Here is an 18,146-nt window from a genome sequence, read left to right on the forward strand (position 1 = left end):
TCATGCCAGGCACAGATATAAGGAGCAAAGCCCCACCCTGGAGAAAGAGCGCTTCAATGGGAAATGGAGACAAAGGCCACACCCACCTCCATTGCCAGGACGCCATTTTGTTTTCTGTTTCAGGCTGAAAGGGCAAGATGGTGCAATGGTGCAATGGTTGCCACGTATTCAGATTTTTTTCTTATGGGTTGCTCAGATGCCAGAAGCTCAGCCCATCCTGAGAAGGGAACTATGGGCAGTGTGTGTGTGTGTGTGTGTGTGTGTGTGTGTGTGTGTGTGTCTCTTTGTCTTTTCTGGCACAACCTCATCAGAATGCAAAGACGTTGCCAGGGAAAGTCCATTCATGTGACTGAAATACTCTTATCACAGAAGGTGGCCTGAGTGCATTTGTCAGGTTGGCCAGGTGTCTTAGATTTCCTTCAATAATAATAAAAAAAATGCTTGCAAATTTGCATGCTCTCCTCTCAGGGGCAGCCTCAGCTGGCCGGTCCATAAGGCAGACTGAAGCAATCGCCTCAGGTGGTGGGAATCCAAGAGATGTCCCTATTCCACCACTGCTAGAGAAACAAGGAGAAGCACCCATGGTGAATTCCAAGTTCTGGCAAGATCTCATGAGAGCCCCACAAAATCTCATGGGAGCCCAGTGAGATCTTGCGCTTGAGCTCCCCAAAATCACGGTAAATGGTGGGTGGCAATGAGAGGGCACACAGGGTGGGACCTTCCCGTTTGACCTTAGGTGGTGAAATGGGAAGATGGCAACCCCCTATCACCCCATTGCCAAAGCCTGGCTTAGCAGGGTTGTGGGGGCAGGCATGGCATCTGTGGGGGCCCCACTCTGTGGGAATCTGCCACCCATGTCAGCTGCTTCAGTCTGCTTCTTGGGAGGACTGGCCCTGTCTCCTCTTAACAAGAACAGATTGGGCTTTCTCTTTTTGCAAACCATTGTAATACTTTCTTAACAGTTAGGGAACAGCACAGCAACTGTATTTTCTCAAACTTGGGTCCCTGGCTGCTGTTGGACTACAACTCCCATCATCCCTAGCTAGCAGGACCAACAGTCAGGGATGATGGGAGCTGTAGTCCAACAACAGTTGGAACCTAACATAAGCATTAGCAGAACATAGCTCTTATGGCTAGTAGTACTTTTTAGAAGAAAATATATTCCACGCTTATAGTAAAGGTCTTTTTTCCTTTTCCTTTTCAACCAAACGAAGTAATTTCCTCCCACACCAGCGTGGCTGGCCACCAAGGGTGGATGGCAGTATTTGCTTACTTTATTTATTTATAAAACTATGTCAGTACTGCCATATCATACAATATCTGGGTGTCATACACCAGTGAAACATCAGTCGATATTAAGACAATATGTATTTACAGAAAATTGGAAAGGGGGGCTGGAGAAACTCGCCATGAGGAAAGGTTGCAACAAATGGTATTTTTTAATTTATAGAAAAGACGAGTAAGAGGTGACATGATTGAAGTTTATAAAATTATGCATCACACAGTGAAAGCTGATAGATTTACAAGCATCCCCCACCTCTCATCACTCTGGAAGTCGGGGACAATCAGTGAAGCTGAATGTTGGAAGAATAAATAATCAGGACTTTTTCAGGTAGCACTTAGTTAAACAATAAAACTCCCTCCCACAGGAGGCAGTGATGGCCACCAACCTGGACGGCTTTAAAAGAGGATTGGACAAATTCATGGAGAAGGAGAGGACTGTCAAAGGCACAGACACAGTGCTATGCTCTGCCTCCAAATTTGGAGGGAGCCACGCTTTTGAATACCAGCTGCTGGAAATCACAGGAGGGCGAGGGCTCTTGTGTCCTGCTTGCAGGTTTCCCATAGGCATCTGACTGGCCACTGTGAGAACAGGATGCTGGACTAGATAGGCCGTGGGTCTGTTCCTGCTGGCTCTTCTTGTGTTCTTCAAAGTGCTCCATGGGCAAGCAACTTGACCCTTCCCAAGGCTGTGGTGACAGGGCAAAAGTAATGTCTGTCCCCAGTAACTCTGCAGACATTACAGAATTGAAATTTAAACCCGGAGCCGTCCTTACAGCAGGCTTTTATGCTGTCAAAATTCAACCCGCCCGAGCAAAACACGCTGGAACAACAGCGTTTCTTTGAATTGAGTAAATGAAGCGTGTCCTTTGCACGCAGGGAGAGACATTCTTGGCTGCGACTGGAAGCACATCAATCCCGAGTGATCCAGGTGTGTAAATGGACTGCGTACAGAACTCCCATTGATGGCTTGACTTGTGTTGTGCTGGCTGCTGTCATGAGGTAAAGTGCACAACATACATCTTGGGTATCAGAAGTAAACATGCCCCCGTTTTAGAGTTTCCCCAGCAATTATTTTGACTTGATATGCTTAGGTGATGAGACCGCATCAGCTTTGTGCATGTAAAGCAGCACAAAACCGCTTTAAACTGTCATGGTTCCCCTCCGCCCCCCAAAATCCTGGGAACTGTAGTATGTTAAGGGTGCTGAGGATTGTTAGGAGTTCCACTCTTTCCTTCACAGAACTACAATGCCCAGAATTCCCTGGAAAGAGGAATTGACTGTTACACCATTCTGGGAATATTTGTCCAGAGACAAATATTTGTTGATTCAGCAAGTGAACAAGTGTGGTGGCTACATTTGTGGACAGTAAAAATGAAAGGAACTCATAAGAACATAAGGTGAGCATCCTGAATCAGGCCCTTGGCCCAACTAGTCCGGCGTCCTGGTCTCACAGTAACTGACCAGATGCCTGTAGGAATCCTGCAAGCAGACCTCTCTTAACTGGGTATTAAATACCAGATGTGGTTCAATGTAAGTGTGAAGTGATGTACAATAGGGCAATTTATTAATTATTATTATTATTATTATTATTATTATTATTATTATTATTATTATATTAATTCCTAACTTTGCATATGGTTAAAGCCATGGTTTTCCCCGTAGTGATGTATGGAAGTGGGAGCTGGACCATAAAGAAGGCTGATCGCTGAAGAATTGATGCTTTTGAATTACGGTGCTGGAGGAGACTCTTGAGAGTCCCATGGACTGCAAGAAGATCAAACCTCTCCATTAAGGAAATCAGCTCACTAGAAGGACAGATTGTGAAGCTGAGGCTCCAATACATTGGCCACCTCATGAGAAGAGAAGACTCCCTGGAAAAGACCCTGATGTTGGGAAAGATGGAGGGCACAAGGAGAAGGGGACGACAGAGGACGAGATGGTTGGACAGTGTTCTCGAAGTTACCAGCATGAGTTTGACCAAACTGCAGGAGGCAGTGGAAGACAGGAGTGCCTGGCGTGCTCTGGTCCATGGGTTCACGAAGAGTCGGACACAACTAAATGACTAAACAACAACAACTTTGCATACACTCTGATGAGGTCTGATTCTTCTTGCTCCTTGCTGGTGATGCTGAGTCTCTGTGTCAAAGGAAGAATCCACCCAGGGCCTTTTCCCCCAGCAGGAACTCACTGGAACTCAGTCCCAGCACCTCTCAGGTGGGTGCCATTGCTATTCTGAGAGAACAAGGCACCTCTTTTTTCTAGAAGAATAGCATTGAATACAGTACACTGGTGAGGGCTGAGCAATTTCTCCCTTCCAACTCTGCAATTCTGAGTTTTAGGACCCTAGAAAAAGCCACCAGCATCTTCCCTGGACATCACACGCAGGAGCATTGGATTCTGGGACAGTTCTAGTTGAACCTCCACCGAGCATGTCTGTAAATCATTACAAGTATGGCCAAACACTATAGTCCTCTCTTTCCAAAAGGCAGTATCAGACCTGTGAAAGCACCACACGCCCTGAAAGTTCCTGTTGTCACGGAGAGAATTTGAGCTCAGGTAAACACAGCTTCCGGACAATTCAGTTTCTTAAGTCGTGCGGAAGCAACCTCAAAGTGTTGTCGTTGCCCCCTGACTACCAGAGTGCATAATTCAGGAAGAGGTCTTGTAATGGATGCATTGTTCGCCTGTCGCAGAAGCTGTGCATCAAATAAAAATCAGGTGACACCCATCTCCACCCCCCAATGCCACAATCGCCCAGAGTCAAGGGAGCTCTTGTTTCCAACCTGACCTTTTGCAACTGGCCAGATCAGATTAGAAACTGTTATTAACCTGTTATCAAATTTCCGTGTTTGTTCTCACTTGGTGGCTGTTCTTTTACAGATAAACATCTTAAAATCAGGAGAAACAACAGCGCCTGATGCTACCTCCTGCTGCTAACTGGATCTGACAAGTAACCCCCCCCCCAATTCTCTTTCTCTCTCAACTAGGCCACCCAGACTTCCTTCATATCAGAGGAAATGACCCAAAAACTTTATTTATTTAATAAAATTTATATACCATTTGACTGCGACACCCCCCAAAAAATCTCAGTGTGGTTTACAAAAATAATACAACAGAAATTATCCGTGAAAACAACTACAGTACTTAAAACATTCAAAAATAATTAAAATCAACACTAAACTTGATCGTCCTCTCCTCTGTGAATTTGCCCAGCCCTCTTTTAAAGCCATCCAAGTTGGTGGCCGTCGCTCTCTCCTGTGGGAGGGAGTTCCACAGTTTAATAATGTGCTGAGTGAAGAAGACTTTTCATGTATGTCCTGAATCTCCCAACCTTCAGCCACATCCGATGTTCATGACTTCTAGTGTTACAAGGACAACCCTATCCAGATGTTTAGGAAGTTGATGTGAGTTTTGATCTGTTTTTAGTCTATTGCTGGTTTTAGAAAGTCTTAAATTATTGTTGTTAATTTGTCTTACTGATAATTTTATGCTTTTATATATTTGTAAACTGTTTTGAAGGTTTGTTTGAAAAGTAACAACTATCAGCCTGTGTATAAATTTAATGAAATACATACTAATAGGCTGGTGCAGGGTCTTGTATGGTTTCAAATTGGATGGGGGAACCGTGTTTTGAGATTCCTGCTTTGCAGGGGTTGGACTAGATGACTCTTGGGTTCCTTCCAACTCTGTAATTCTTTAATTCCTGTTGCTCCTAAGTTCCTTTGAAGGCCAGGATGGCACGAAAAAAAATAATCACGGTATACACTATGTGCTTTTATTAATGCTTATAGAGATTTAAAACAGCAGGGTGATGTATGGTCACAGCATATATTTTCTCCTGAAAGGGAGAACAGCAGCTGCAAGTCCTGCAGTTCCTCCAAGGAAGCCAACATTCAGGGCAGAAAGAGAAAATATGGTCTTCCTGCTACTTCATAAGGCAAATGGCAAGTGAGTGGGTGGGTCTGTGTGAGAAGACTGTGAAAAGAAATGGCTCCCCCGACACCAGAAACTCCCCGCCCATGGAAAGCTAGCAGAAGAAGGGAGATGGATTGGAGACTCGGCATCTCTGCAATGCTATAGGCTGATTGGGGGAGCTTTTATGCGTGGGGAGCATTCAGACACGTGCTTCTTCTGAAGCAGTCCATGCCAGGAACGGTCCGTGGGTTTGCTTGTCTTTCTCAGGTCTTATCTTTGGATCTTCAAAGCAGCTGCGCTGCAACTCGGAAGAGAAGACCGAACCTGGGTGCTGTAAAGCACAACGTCTCCCTCCACAGCCAGCTCCGTGATGGCGTCAGTGTCGGGGTGAGGGATGCATGGAGGGCCAAGGGGGGTCCCATTCAGGGCCAGCCGCAGGTGGTCTTCTTGGCAGAGGAAGAGCAGCTGGAGGAGAAAAAGGCATTAGCCAGGAAGGCGTGTCCAAGGACCACAAATGGTTGGCTGGGGCCACCTGTCGGAAGAGGATGCTGGACGAGATTGGCCATTGGCCGACTAGATAGATAAAACTTTATTCACATTAGCCAATGGCCATAGCAACAGTAAAACATTACAGTATACGAAGAAAAGGAAATTTGATATAAGAGCACAATTTAAAGACCTGAATCAGCAGTCAGTTAGTGGCCCTTATTCTGATTGCCCCTGTTATGAACCTAGCAACCTTTGCTGTTATCTGCTCATTTTAATCTGATAGAAGAAAGGACATTATGCAGTGTTGAGCGCCTAAAAAGGAAAACTGACCTCAAAAGGCCTGGCTTGACTATCATGAACAAGAGTCACCAAAATAAAAAAGGAAAGGCACATCCTTATATGACTCGCAATACCCTATGAGCGAGCGAAAGGACATTTTCTCTACAGAAGAAAACGCTCTAATAAGTCAACCTTATCTAACCCCATTGGCTGAATGCAACAATCTCTTCTTACGTTCTGTCCCCGGGGCAAAGCATACTGCAACTTGAGCATGGGCTCTTAGTGTTGTGTCACATCTAAGGAAGGGGATTCCAGGGGGCTGGTGCCACAAAGTCCAACTTTTCTCCCAAGCTTTATTATAGGGTGGGTGCTCTCATGTGTCCACATGTTTTTGGTTGGAGTCCAGGCAGCCTGAAAGACTGTACCTCCCCAACAAGTGCTAACATCCTTGGGTGAGCACATCCTCTCAGTCCCACCAACATCAGAGTCATGGTTAGTGGGGACCTGAGAATGAGCCTTTTCTGTGGCTGCTCCCAGATCGCGGGATTCCCTCTCAAGAGAGGCTAGAATGGCTCTTTCTTTGTTATCCTCCCATGGACAGGCTAAGACCTTTCTCTCCTGTGGTGCATTGGGTCGGTGCACCTGGCAGTCAAGCAGAAGGTTTGTGGTTTGAGCCCACCCAGGGACAGTTTGTCGGCAGGATTCCTGCATTGTAGGGGGTTGGACTAGATGACCCAGGGGTCCCTTTCCAACTCTATACAATTCTGTGATTCCTAGTCGGACAGGCCTAAGGGGCAATCATGTTAATAAGCGTTTATGCATGCAGAGAAAACTATAGCATAGACACTTGGGGAGGGGGAAGGTCTGCCCTCCTCCCCTCTCCTAATTAACTTCCATCTCCAGGTCTCAGGGGTGGGAGGGAGCACAGAGGACGAATCAGCAGAGCCCCCCCCCCATGACTTCACCAGGGGCTGTCCCTAGATCTCAGGTTTGGGCCCTAAAATCTCAGGGTCTGGGATGTTGGTTTCTGTGTGTTGCCACTGTGCAGTGCTCTTGGAGTCACAAGACTCTGTTTTGCATTCCAGAGACATTCCAGACTATTGGAAGTCTCACGGAAGACAGGAGATGGATGTGATGTTACTGGTTTCCTGTTCCTTTGTTTCAGTCGCTCTCTGCTTTCACAGAGAGAGCATGCATGTTTCTTTTCTGTCTGCGTAACTAGAAATGAAACTCTTTAGCAATGTAGCTCATAAACTTCTCGGCTCCTTCCCTGCGTGCACCTGACTTGGCAACCCTTGCAGAGGGAGTGAGGAGGGGCAAAAGGGAGGGCTGGTGGTGAATGAACTTGCTATTCTAAGGTGTACTAGAATATATGTATATTTCAAGGATAAAAAAGAAAATTATCCTCGCCCCCCTCATGGCAAAGAAGGCTGTGAGGGTGGGGGCTCTGTGAGCACCAGAGAAAGGGTACCAAAACACCCACCAGGGCCACATTGGTAATCCATGGCTTATTTTATTATTTACTTCATTACATTGATATCGCACCTTCCCTCCAAGGAACTCAAGGTTTGCCTACATGGTTCTCCTCCCCACTCCTATGTTATGCTCAACACACCACAACCCTGTGAGGTGGGCCAGGCTGAGAGGGAGTGACTGGCCCTCAAGGTCACACCCAGTGAGCTTTGTGGCCGAGTGGGGAATAGTACTCTGGTCTCCCATTTCCTAGTCTAACCATGACTCTAACCATGACACCACCACTGTCCCCCTGAGCATATCTCTCAGTACATCGTGTGAACCAGGCCTGTCGGAGGTTTCCTCGGAAACTGGAACTTAAGACGGTCAACGTCTTTTCTTACCTCAAAGTATCGCTGGGGGTGGAAGGGGAAGCCCTCGGCCACTGTCCCCCCAGACTCCTGGCCTCTGTCCGAAAATGAGCGCCATGACACCGTCTGGTCCGTGAAGCAAACCCGGAAGGTCAAAGAGACGTGGGAAGGGTCTTTCTTCAAGCTGATGCAGAACCTGGAAGAGTCACCAAGGCTGAATCTGTTAATAAAGGTAATTTGGGAAACAGGCTGCAAGGGAAGGGGGCCTTCCAAAGCTGTCGTCCTCCGCATCCAAATTTATCTCGGGATTCTTGAATTGTTCTGGATTCCTTGGGATGGTCTCCAAGGTGGAACCAAAGTTCTAGGACTCAAGCATTTGTTCCATTTTTTTATCTGTTTTCTTAATTAAATAAAGCTCAGATGGCCTTCTTTGTCATTGTCATGTAGTTCAGACATCTTAGTGCTGTCTTGTCATTGCTTTTTTGCAAGGGGGGAGGAGGGGTTGCCCCAACAACAAAAGGTTGAAAGCAAATGGGAGGAAGACAGCACTTTTCCTCAGATGTGACACCCTTATGCCATCCATGAGAAACCACACGAGCAATACAGTGGTACCTCGGAAGTCAAATGGAACAAATGGAATCCATTCAGGAAGTCCGTTCAACTTCCAAAATGTTTGGAAACCAAGGCGCAGCTTCTGATTGGCTGTAGGAAGCTCCTGCAGTCAATCGGAAGCTGCAAAAGTAATGTAGGACGTTCGGGTTCCTAAGAACCTTTGAAAACCGGAACAATCACTTCCAGTTTTCGATCGTTCAGGAACCAAAACATTTGACTTCCAAGACATTTGAAAACCAAGGTACAACTGTAAATGCAAAATGCAACACACACACACACACAGAGAGAGAGAGAGAGAGAGAGAGAGAGAGCGCAAACCAATGGAGAGAGGTGCATTAAAACAAAACCAATAGTAATAGCAGTAATAACCAAGATGGGTATATGAGATAAAGGACACCACAGAAAAGAAAAGAAAGAGAAGGAGAGGTGGGGGGAAGGAAAGAGAAGAAAAGAGAAGTGGGGGAACAAGGAAATAAGGAAAAAGGAAAGGAAAGAAGGGAAACAATTCTACCTTAGGGTGGAGAGTGGGTAGTAAATTGTATCACACACAGTAATACAGAGCTAGCTGGACCAGTGGTCTGACTTATAAAGCAGCTCCTTATATTTCTACATCATACAGAATTGAGTTTTGCATTTATTTTTCTCCCTGTTTGCCAAGCCCCTACTGTAAGATCTACCACAAAAGAGTGGGCAGCAAGTGCAAAGGGGGGTGGATAGCGGGTGTGTGTGTGTTCTACTTACTCTTTGGGGTCCTGACGCACCAAGCCTCTCACTGTCATTGTGTCTCTCGGCCTGAGGCTCTCAGGGAGCAGATGGGAAAGGGGGACATCCTGAAAAGGGAGAGAAAGAGCAAGGAGCAAGTTAGCTGCTGGAGAAGCTACCCCACCAAGCCACTGGAGAAAATAAAGGCAACGGGTGTATTTAGACTCACCAAAACGGCTCTGCTCTTGAACAGATGCTGTGGAAAGAAATAAAGAAAGCGGGGGCGGGGGGCGGGGGGGGGGAGAGAGAAATCAGGATAAGACTCCTATGCACTGGCTTGAAAATGGGACTGGAATTGGGCAGGAGGCGGGAGAGGGAGACTGGGACTATTGAAGATGTTATTTTTAGTGGGGTGGGGATATCTTCTGCAACATGTCACAGATGTCATAATAGTGCATTATTAGTGGGTTTGCGCAGGACTGCCCACACATTCCACCTTTAGGAGCTGTTCTGTGATGCTTCCCCAATGTTTATTTACTATTTATTTCACACACAGACTTATGCACTGCTTGATCAGACTGCATGCTGCCCATCTGACTGGGTTGCCCCAGCTACTCTCTTTCAGCAAAAGATAAAAACACAGTAAAACATCAAACATTAAAACCTTCCCTATACAGGGCTGCCTTCAGATGTCTTCTAAAAGTCAAAACAAAATTAAAAAAATTCTTCCAGTAGCACCTTAGAGACCAACTGTTAGTTATTGGTATGAGCTTTCACACACAAACTTACGCACTGCTTGATTAGACGGCATGCTGCCTATGCACATGAAAGCTCATACCAATAACTAACTTGGTCTCTAAGGTGCTACTGGAAGAAATTTTTTAATTTTGTTTCAACTACGTCAGACCAACATGGCTACCTGCCTGTTTCTAAAAGTGAGATAGTTGTTTATTTCCTTGACATCTGATGAGAGGGCATTCCACAGGGCGGGAGCCACTACCAAGAAGGCCTTCTGCCTGGTTTCCTGTAACCTTACTTCTCGCAGGGAGGGAACCGCCAGAAGGCCCTTGGAGCTGGACCTCAGTGTCCGGGCTGAACAATGGGGGTGGAGACGCTCCTTCAGGTATACTGGGCTGAGGCTGTTTAGGGCTTTAAAGGTCAGCACTAACACTTTGAATTGTGTTCAGAAACGTACTGGGAGCCAATGTAGATCTTTCAGGACTGGTATTATATGGTCTTGGTGGCCACTCCCAGTCACCAGTCTAGCTGCCACATTCTGGATTAGTTGTAGCTTCTGAGTCACCTTCAAAGGTAGCCCCACATAGAGCACATTGCAGTAATCCAAGAGGGAGATTACTGTTTAAAATACTACCTCTGCTTGTCGCCGTGGGCTTTGTGGGGAGCAAAGAGGAATGTAAATTCAATAAATAAATATATACTTACTGGGGCAACAGGGTATTCTGTTCTGTAGATATCAAAAGGCTGCACACAAGAAGAGAGAGAGGACAGAACAAGATCAACAACGGGTCGTAAATCTGACAGCAGGAGCTTCCAATGTGGGGAATGCCCAGGGCACTCTCTCAGCCCCTTGGCTTCCCTTAGCATCTTCTGCAAACCACTCCTCTTGCATAATTCAAAATGCAAGTGTTTGAAGCTTTGCATAAACCTGGATTTTTATTTGTATTGCAGTAATGGGGCTGGGAAGCCTCAGTGGGATGTGGGTCTGGTTTATTTATTGCCCCAAAGATAGCATACAGCAGCCTCCTCCAACTAAGATTCTCCACATATTTGGAACTAAAACTCCCCCTAAGCCCTAGCCATGTTCTGGAGGGTGCCTAGTTGGGGGAGGCTGTTGTTGATCTCCAAGGCCCTATTTTGACAGGGTGCAGGAACCCAAAGCCCCTTTCCCAGTGTTTAACTCTCCCCAGCCAGCACAAATCAGAAATACGCTGCCTGTGGTTCCATTTACTAGCCACGTGGCAGGCCACCTCAAGTTTTCCCATTCTTTTTACAGCCATCCCAGCTAGAAGCCACATCCCCACAACTTGTGGCAGTGTGAGCCACAATTGGCACCACAGGGCTATCAGGTTGGGTGACAGCTCCACCTACAGGTCAAAGGTGGGATGAACACTTTAGGAAGTAGGCCTCTCCCATGATGTAGTTTGCTTCCTTTGTCACATTTGCTTTCCTTCTAAATTTTCTCCTCAGGAAAGTTATAATTTTTTTTAAAAAAAACAATTCTATATCATTTGCATCAAGAAATACTTCTTGAACCTACTGCTAATCACCCTAGTTCACAAAAATGGAGTTCTGATATCAGGGAGGGAGGAAAAAACCCCACTCTGGATCCTAATTTTATGAACTGCCCTGACTCTTAACAGAATATGAAATATGTGGAAGTATAAACACCCTATGCCTCAGCGGTCCTGCCTTGCAGCGGGTTGGACTAGATGACCGTTGGGTCCCTTCCAACTCTAAAATTCTATCATCTCACTGCCCTTTCTAGGTAGTCCTATTTGGATACCTATTTGGATATATGGACTACCTATATTAATTTATATGAGTCTGGATTGAGGAAATACTTTCATTATTAACCTCAACTGCTGATGTTTCCCTCATACCCCCCCCCAAATGTGTATATTTTAAAGAGAGATTCAAAAAGTGCTCAACACAATACCGTACATTTTTAGGGAAAAAGGCTATCGCTCTTAGGATGACATCGCCAGATATTCTCAGCGTGTTCATTCGGTCCAGTGGCAAGCTGAACATGTATTGGAGATAGTGCTGTCCATTGACGCTCACCTGAGGAGGAGAAACACAAATTCTAGTTTGTGAAAACAAGATTGTGAACTAGATGGGCCTTTCGCCTGGACCAGCAGCCAGGTGTCTCTTCTGTGAACCTCCTCACCTTCACATGATCTTGTTCAAAGAGAAACAGCAGTAGGAAAGAGTCGCCACTTTTCAAGGGCAGGTGGGGGAATTTCACCTCTTCCATCCAGAGGCCGTTGCTTAGAGAGTTGCAGATTGTGTAGGGACGCGAACGGAATCGGGGGTTGAAGTGGAGGCCGATATCAGCCCGTGGTGCCAAGCTGGAGCCGGCCTGGAAGTCAACCTGAAACCTGAATCAAGAGTGGGAAAAAGCAGGAAGAATAATTTTAAGAAGTGAATTCCTTTCATATTTTTTTTTTTAAATGGAGGATATCAAACAAAAAACCTGTTTCATTCAGTGAAATATAGATCACAGAACATAAAGCAGAGTCAAGGTTATTACAAATAAATTGACTTTTATTACATAATCAATTGTCTTTGCAGAACCTACTGAAGACTCTCCTCTTCCAACATCTTTCTTTGTCAGTTTGCATCTGTACTGGAATTGTGTTAAATATGTTTTTAGCACCTGTTGTTTAGCACCCTGCAACTATTCTTAAATTTCATATGGAGCTGGCAGAATACTGTTTTGAGTTTACCAACGGATTTATTTGGAGGAGTCTGAGGTTTGGACAAAAGGTGGTTAAGGGAGCCAGAATGTCCTGTGTTGAGTAAGACCTTTATGGCCAAAACTGTGAGTAGCCGCAGGTACTGGACAGAAAAATGAACAGACTTCTTCACAGAGCTAATTTACAGAATTCGCTGCTGCAAGAGGGCTCACTGCTATTCATTCATTTTTTCCCATCACTTTATGCCAAAAGAAGTCAACTTACAACAGAAAATACTGTGCAAAATAAGCACACACGAGATTAAAACACAAATTAAACAGAGCACTAAAAATGTTCAGACGTTAACGTAAAACGAGGACGATAGAAGTTTATCCATGGCTCTGAGGGCAGAGAACTTCCATGTTCAGAGGCAGTCTGCTTCCAAATACCAGTTGTGGGGGGGACAAATGACTGGGGCCTGCCCTCATTTTTGTGCCCCATGTGGGTTTCTTGGAAATGACTTCTGTCAGAAGCAGAATAATAGAATCATCAAATTGTATAGCTGAAAGGGACCCTAAGGATCATCTAGTCCAACCCTGTGCAGTGCAGGAATATGCAGTTGTCCGATATGGGGATTGAAGCTGCAACCTTGGCATTATCCTTGGCGTGATTCAGCAGGAAAGCCTCCTTCCTCTCTCCTTTTCCTTTCTCCTTCCTCCGGAAAGATTAACACACTGGAAAGACAAAAGCTCTCAGTCCTCCTCTCTTTAAACAAAGTGATTATTATTTTTTTACCTTTCCGCTTCCACTGGGGTTGCTCCCTGGATGGAAACCATTTTCCCAGGCGCCAAGCTGCCAAAGATGGAGGTGATGTAAGGAACAATCTGAAAAATGGACACAGGAGAGCACAGAGTCAAGCATTAAAGGCTTGGCTGGGCAAATGAGATGCCCTTCCTGCCTAGTGCTACAGAGGTGCTTGGTTCAGCCGGCACTCTGCACATGCTCCAGAAATGCCCCAAGAGCAAACCAACCGCAATGGGGTTGCGGATTTCGGAATCCAGAGCCTGCTGGTCAGGCAGCAGTGAGACACCATATCCCAGCTAATGCTTGTCCTCCAGTCACTCCTGAAGGCTACCAAGATCCTGAGTTCCAATGCTGCCCTCCTCTGCAGGTCAGGAAATAGATGGGTGAGTTTCTTGATGCTGAAATCCTCCCCCGCCCCAAGTCAAATGTAAAGGGGAAATAATTAGGAGACCAAGGGATGTATTTGGCGGCTTTGTTGCCTTCTACCAACCTAGCAGTTTGAAAGCACGTCAAAGTGCAAGTAGATAAATAGGTACCGCTCTGGCGGGAAGGTAAACAGAGTTTCCATGCGCTGTTCTGGTTTCGCCAGAAGCGGCTTAGTCATGCTGGCTACATGACCCGGAAAACTGTCTGCGGACAAACGTCGGCTCCCTCGGCCAGTAAAGCGAGATGAGCGCTGCAGCCCCAGAGTCATTCGCGACTGGACTTAACTGTCAGGGGTCCTTTAGCTTTTTACCAGCTGCTTTAGACTACAACTCCCATCAGACCCAGCTGGCAGAGCCATATGATGCAGGGGCTGATGGGATTTGTAGTCCAAAACGTCTGCAGGGCACAAGCAATATCACTTTGCAGAGCTGGGAGGCTGCAAACGAAGACCAGGCTTGGTGGGGGATGTCTGCAGTTGGACCTCTCTAGGTGCCAGGAGAACACAGAGCCTGGGGTGATGCTCTCTGGGCTGCCAAATCAGTCATGCAATTTATTGCTTCAGCATGGATGGGGGCGGGGGGGGGAGAGTTTCAGCATCAGCTGGAAGCACATGAGGAAGGCTAGTCGAAAAACAAGATGGAATGGCAAGCCTACCATTTAAAAAGCCACTCCTTTTGAGCTGGGCCCTTCAGCTGTTCTTTATTTAAAATCAGCTTTACGTAATATAATGAACAACACAGTTTTCTGACCTGTGGCCAAGTGCAGTTGGTCCTGCTTGTAAATTTCTGCAGATCCTGGTTCTTTTTTTAAACCAGACATTTGGCAGACCTAATGTCAGCTGGCTGCATGGGCCGCCTACAGCTTACTCAGAAGCAAACAGGTGTTTGGTTAACTTTTGTTTTAATTTAAAAAATCACATTTCCAGGCTGTCTGCTAAAACCTAGAAAGGTAGCATGGCAGACTATTTCTCCTTCCTTCTCTCCCTCCCCTTCCTCCCTCCCTCCCCTTCCTTAGAATTATACTTCATTATGAAATTAGGGTATTTCCCACCAACGGTATCTACAACTCATCAGGGCAGGCAGAAATAAAAATGATCACTCACTGGATTGAAAACAGGACCCTGCAAGATATAATCTTCTGGTTTAGGCGAAAGATCCATGGAAGGCATGTCAGCTGTCAATGTTCTCTCCTTAATTTCCCTTAGTTGTTGCACCACTTTGCAAGTTTAAAACTTGCAGGGATCACATGATATGAGTCACCCAGCTGAGTTTAAAAAAACCTTTCCAAAGAAAGTGAGATTATCCAATCAGCTTCTTAAACAGGGGGGGAGAGAGAGAGAGAGAGAGAGAGAGAGAACTAAATTAGCTTTCTCCGTGAAATGTTACCACCACCTGGCTTTCAAAAGGCTCAGTGACCCACGGAAAGCGAGGCTTTTCCTGACCTAGATAAGATGCTAGGATAACACCCCCTCTATTGCCTGTTTGAGGAACGGCTTATCTCAGGCAGGCAGCTTTGCAAGAAGCTCTGCCTTTCCACGGGGTGGGAATTTCTCCGCTGCCTGCCTAAAGGTCTTGCAACATTTGGGTGCCTCCGTGCCAAACTGGATTACGCATTTAAAGGCACAAATTTATGTTTTGTCATTTTAACTGCAGCCTGGCAGGGAAGGGAGGAGAGGAATTAGGCAGGGGACCCCGAAGTGGGGGGGGGGGGGCTGGGCTGCCAGCAGCTCCCTTCCCTGGAGAAGCAGCAGCGTGGAGAGGGATTTTTGTCCAGAATGCAAGGGAAAGTCCTGACCAGATTCCCAGGCGCTGAGTTGTATCAGACTGAGTCGTCATAAACCACATTCACACCATACATTTAAAGCACATTATGGTGGTGCCTCGGGTTACATACGCTTCAGGTTACAGACTCCGCTAACCCAGAAATAGTACCTCAGGTTAAGAACTTTGCTTCAGGATGAGAACAGAAATTGTGCGGCGGCAGCAGGAGGCCCCATTAGCTAAAGTGGTGCTTCAGGTTAAGACATTTCAGGTTAAGAACGGACCTCCGGAACGAATTAAGTACGTAACCAGAGGTACCACTGTAATGGTTTCTTCCCCCAAATAATTCTGGGAGCTGTACCGTATTTTTCATCCCATAGGACGCACCGGGCCCATAGGCCGTACCTAGTTTTTTGGGGGGGAAATAAAGGAAATTTTCCCCCTTTATTTCCCCCCCAAACCAGGTCGGGGAATCCAAACCAGGTTGGGGAACAGCGGGATGGCGGTGCTGCGCCTCCCCGCTGTCCCCCGAGCTTGTGGGGCTGGCACTGGGGAGAAGCGCGCTCCTCCCTAGCACCAGCCTGCAAACCAGGTTGGGGAACAGCGGGATGGTGGCGCTGCGCCTCCCCGCTGTCCCCCAAGTTTGTGGGGCTGCCCGATGTCTGACCAAAGCGCGGGGCGCTCTGCTTCAGCGCTCCCCACGCAATGTGCAGCAGGCTGCGGATGTCTGCCCGAAGTGCGGGGCGCCCTGCTTCAGCGCGCCCCACGCTCCCTGCAGCAGGCTGCTATCCGCAGCCTAGGGAGCCCTGCAGGAACTCCCGCGGGCTTCCCAGGCTTGCTGATAGCTCCCTGAAGCCTGGAGAGCGAGAGGGGTCTGTGCGCACCGACCCCTCTCGCTCTCCAAGCTTCAGCGAAAGCCTGCATTCACCCCACAGGATGCACACAGATTTCCCCTTCATTTTTGGAGGGGGAAAAGTGCTTCCTATAGGGCAAAAAACACAGTAGTTTGTTAAGAGTGCTGAGAGTTGTGAAGAGAGCCTATTGCCTTCCCAGAGCTACAGTTTCCAGAGTGGTTTAAAAACCAATCACCTTCCCAAGGAACTCTTTTCAACAGGTTTTTAATGTAAGGTTACCAGATTTTTTTCAATGAATCCGGGGACACTTTTCAATTTCAATGGATTTTGTATGGGGACTGATTTGTAAATCCGGGGACTGCCCCCAGGAAACGAGGACGTCTGGTAACCTTATTTTAATGGTTTTATTGCTGTGGCACTGAAATCTCCCAGCGGGAATAGGTGTTCACAGTCCAGGACTCTCCTGACAGCCTGGTCAAGTTCCTTGGTTTGTATAGATTTGGGGTGGGGACCCCCAAAACCCTAGAAATTGGAAAATGGTAGAATTTTGATTATGTGAAGATCTTTCGTATCCTTCATCTGATACCTGCACACAGCAGCTGCATACAACAACCATACTTTGCAAAGGCAGATGTGGAACATTACAAAGAAAAGTTCATCTTTTGCAAGTACTGCTCCTTAAAGTAGTTGCATTTGACACTTGTATTCACTAAGACATACGTGGAACACAAAAGCTTCTATTTGGACATTACACATATAAGAACTGATCTATTCGTTCTTTTGGAGGCAGCCATTTGCGGCAAGTCTCGTCTCCTGCAGAGCGACAAGGTCAACGTTGAGTGTTTTCTGTTCACGGTCATTGATGCCTGTCTTCTGTCAGTCGTTGACCTGCAACTGGTCAGTAGACAAGCCAGGGTACATAGTCCTGGTGTTCAAGCTTGCTAAGTACAAGAGGGGTTGTTTCTTTGCTTTTTTGCCTGGTGCAGAAGTTCAGTCCGCTTGTCGAGTGAGACTCTGAGCTCCAAGCACCCTCTGAAGCAGGTGGACAGTGGAGGGTCAGCCCTTCATCGCCTGGGGGCAGCCTGGCTTAAGGGCGGCAGTAGCTGACCAGTGAGACATGATGATCTCTCCCACTGATGAGGTCAACCCATCGCACTCATATCTCACACTAATCAGGTTGAGACAGTTTGATAGATAGTAGGTCTTGAGCCAATGGGTTCCAATGTGAAGGACGGAGGCAACTCAACAACTCTATGATTCTGTGATATGTTAAAAATGCCCAGCATTGATTATGTTAAAAATGCCCAGCATTGAAGTGGGAGAATTAATAAGTCATTTATGTGAAATCCACTGTCACTTGCTCTTTCTGACCACTAGGCTGCAATGTTATTCCAAATTTCCAAGGTGTGGCAAGCACCTGCAACTCTTTGCTTCACTGTTATACTGGGGCCACTAAATAAAATAAAATAACCTCTTTTTTGGATGATTGATATAGCAGGGGATGAGGCAGAGGCTTTGAATAAGCTTGCCTGCCTGCTGGTTCTAAAGTCAATTTAGATCGGGGTGGCCTATGTGGTGTTTTCCAGATGCAGTGAACCTATGTCTCCCATTGCCTCCGACCATCGTTGTGGATGATGGAGGTTGGAGTCTGACAAAATCTGGAGGTCACCCGATGATTCTAGACTGTAGCCAGATTTGCAACTGAGCTGCAACACTCAGCTAATGAGGAATGTGCACGTAAAACATCAGCATAGTTTGAAAATAACCTCTAAAGGTGGATGT

The 18,146-nt window shown here is 46.5% G+C and overlaps 1 protein-coding gene across 1 annotated transcript; it reads right to left on the reverse strand.

The window, feature by feature from the left end:
* Positions 1–5,045: 5,045 nt before the first annotated feature.
* On the reverse strand, positions 5,046–15,088 carry LGALS12 (galectin 12). The gene is made up of 9 exons (XM_082203969.1): positions 14,853–15,088; positions 13,316–13,404; positions 12,013–12,223; positions 11,787–11,906; positions 10,548–10,586; positions 9,334–9,360; positions 9,144–9,232; positions 7,824–7,986; positions 5,046–5,664 (listed from the first exon to the last, which is right to left on the reverse strand). Exons 1-9 carry the CDS (start codon positions 14,916–14,918, stop codon positions 5,470–5,472), a joined length of 999 nt encoding a protein of 332 aa, XP_082060095.1. The 5' UTR covers positions 14,919–15,088; the 3' UTR covers positions 5,046–5,469.
* Positions 15,089–18,146: the final 3,058 nt, after the last annotated feature.

Source organism: Podarcis vaucheri, assembly GCF_965113315.1.
Source record: "Podarcis vaucheri genome assembly, chromosome: 16".
Classification (NCBI taxonomy): Eukaryota; Metazoa; Chordata; class Lepidosauria; order Squamata; family Lacertidae; genus Podarcis; species Podarcis vaucheri.

Excerpts from the sequence above, each read along its gene's own strand:
- LGALS12 (XM_082203969.1), bottom strand. The coding sequence starts at position 14,918 with ATGCCTTCCATGGATCTTTCGCCTAAACCAGAAGATTATATCTTGCAG. Across the intron at positions 13,405-14,852 it reads AGGGTCCTGTTTTCAATCCA|ATTGTTCCTTACATCACCTC; the intron begins GTGAGTGATCAT and ends TCCATTTTTCAG. Across the intron at positions 10,587-11,786 it reads TAGCCTTTTTCCCTAAAAAT|CCTTTTGATATCTACAGAAC; the intron begins GTACGGTATTGT and ends TCTTGTGTGCAG.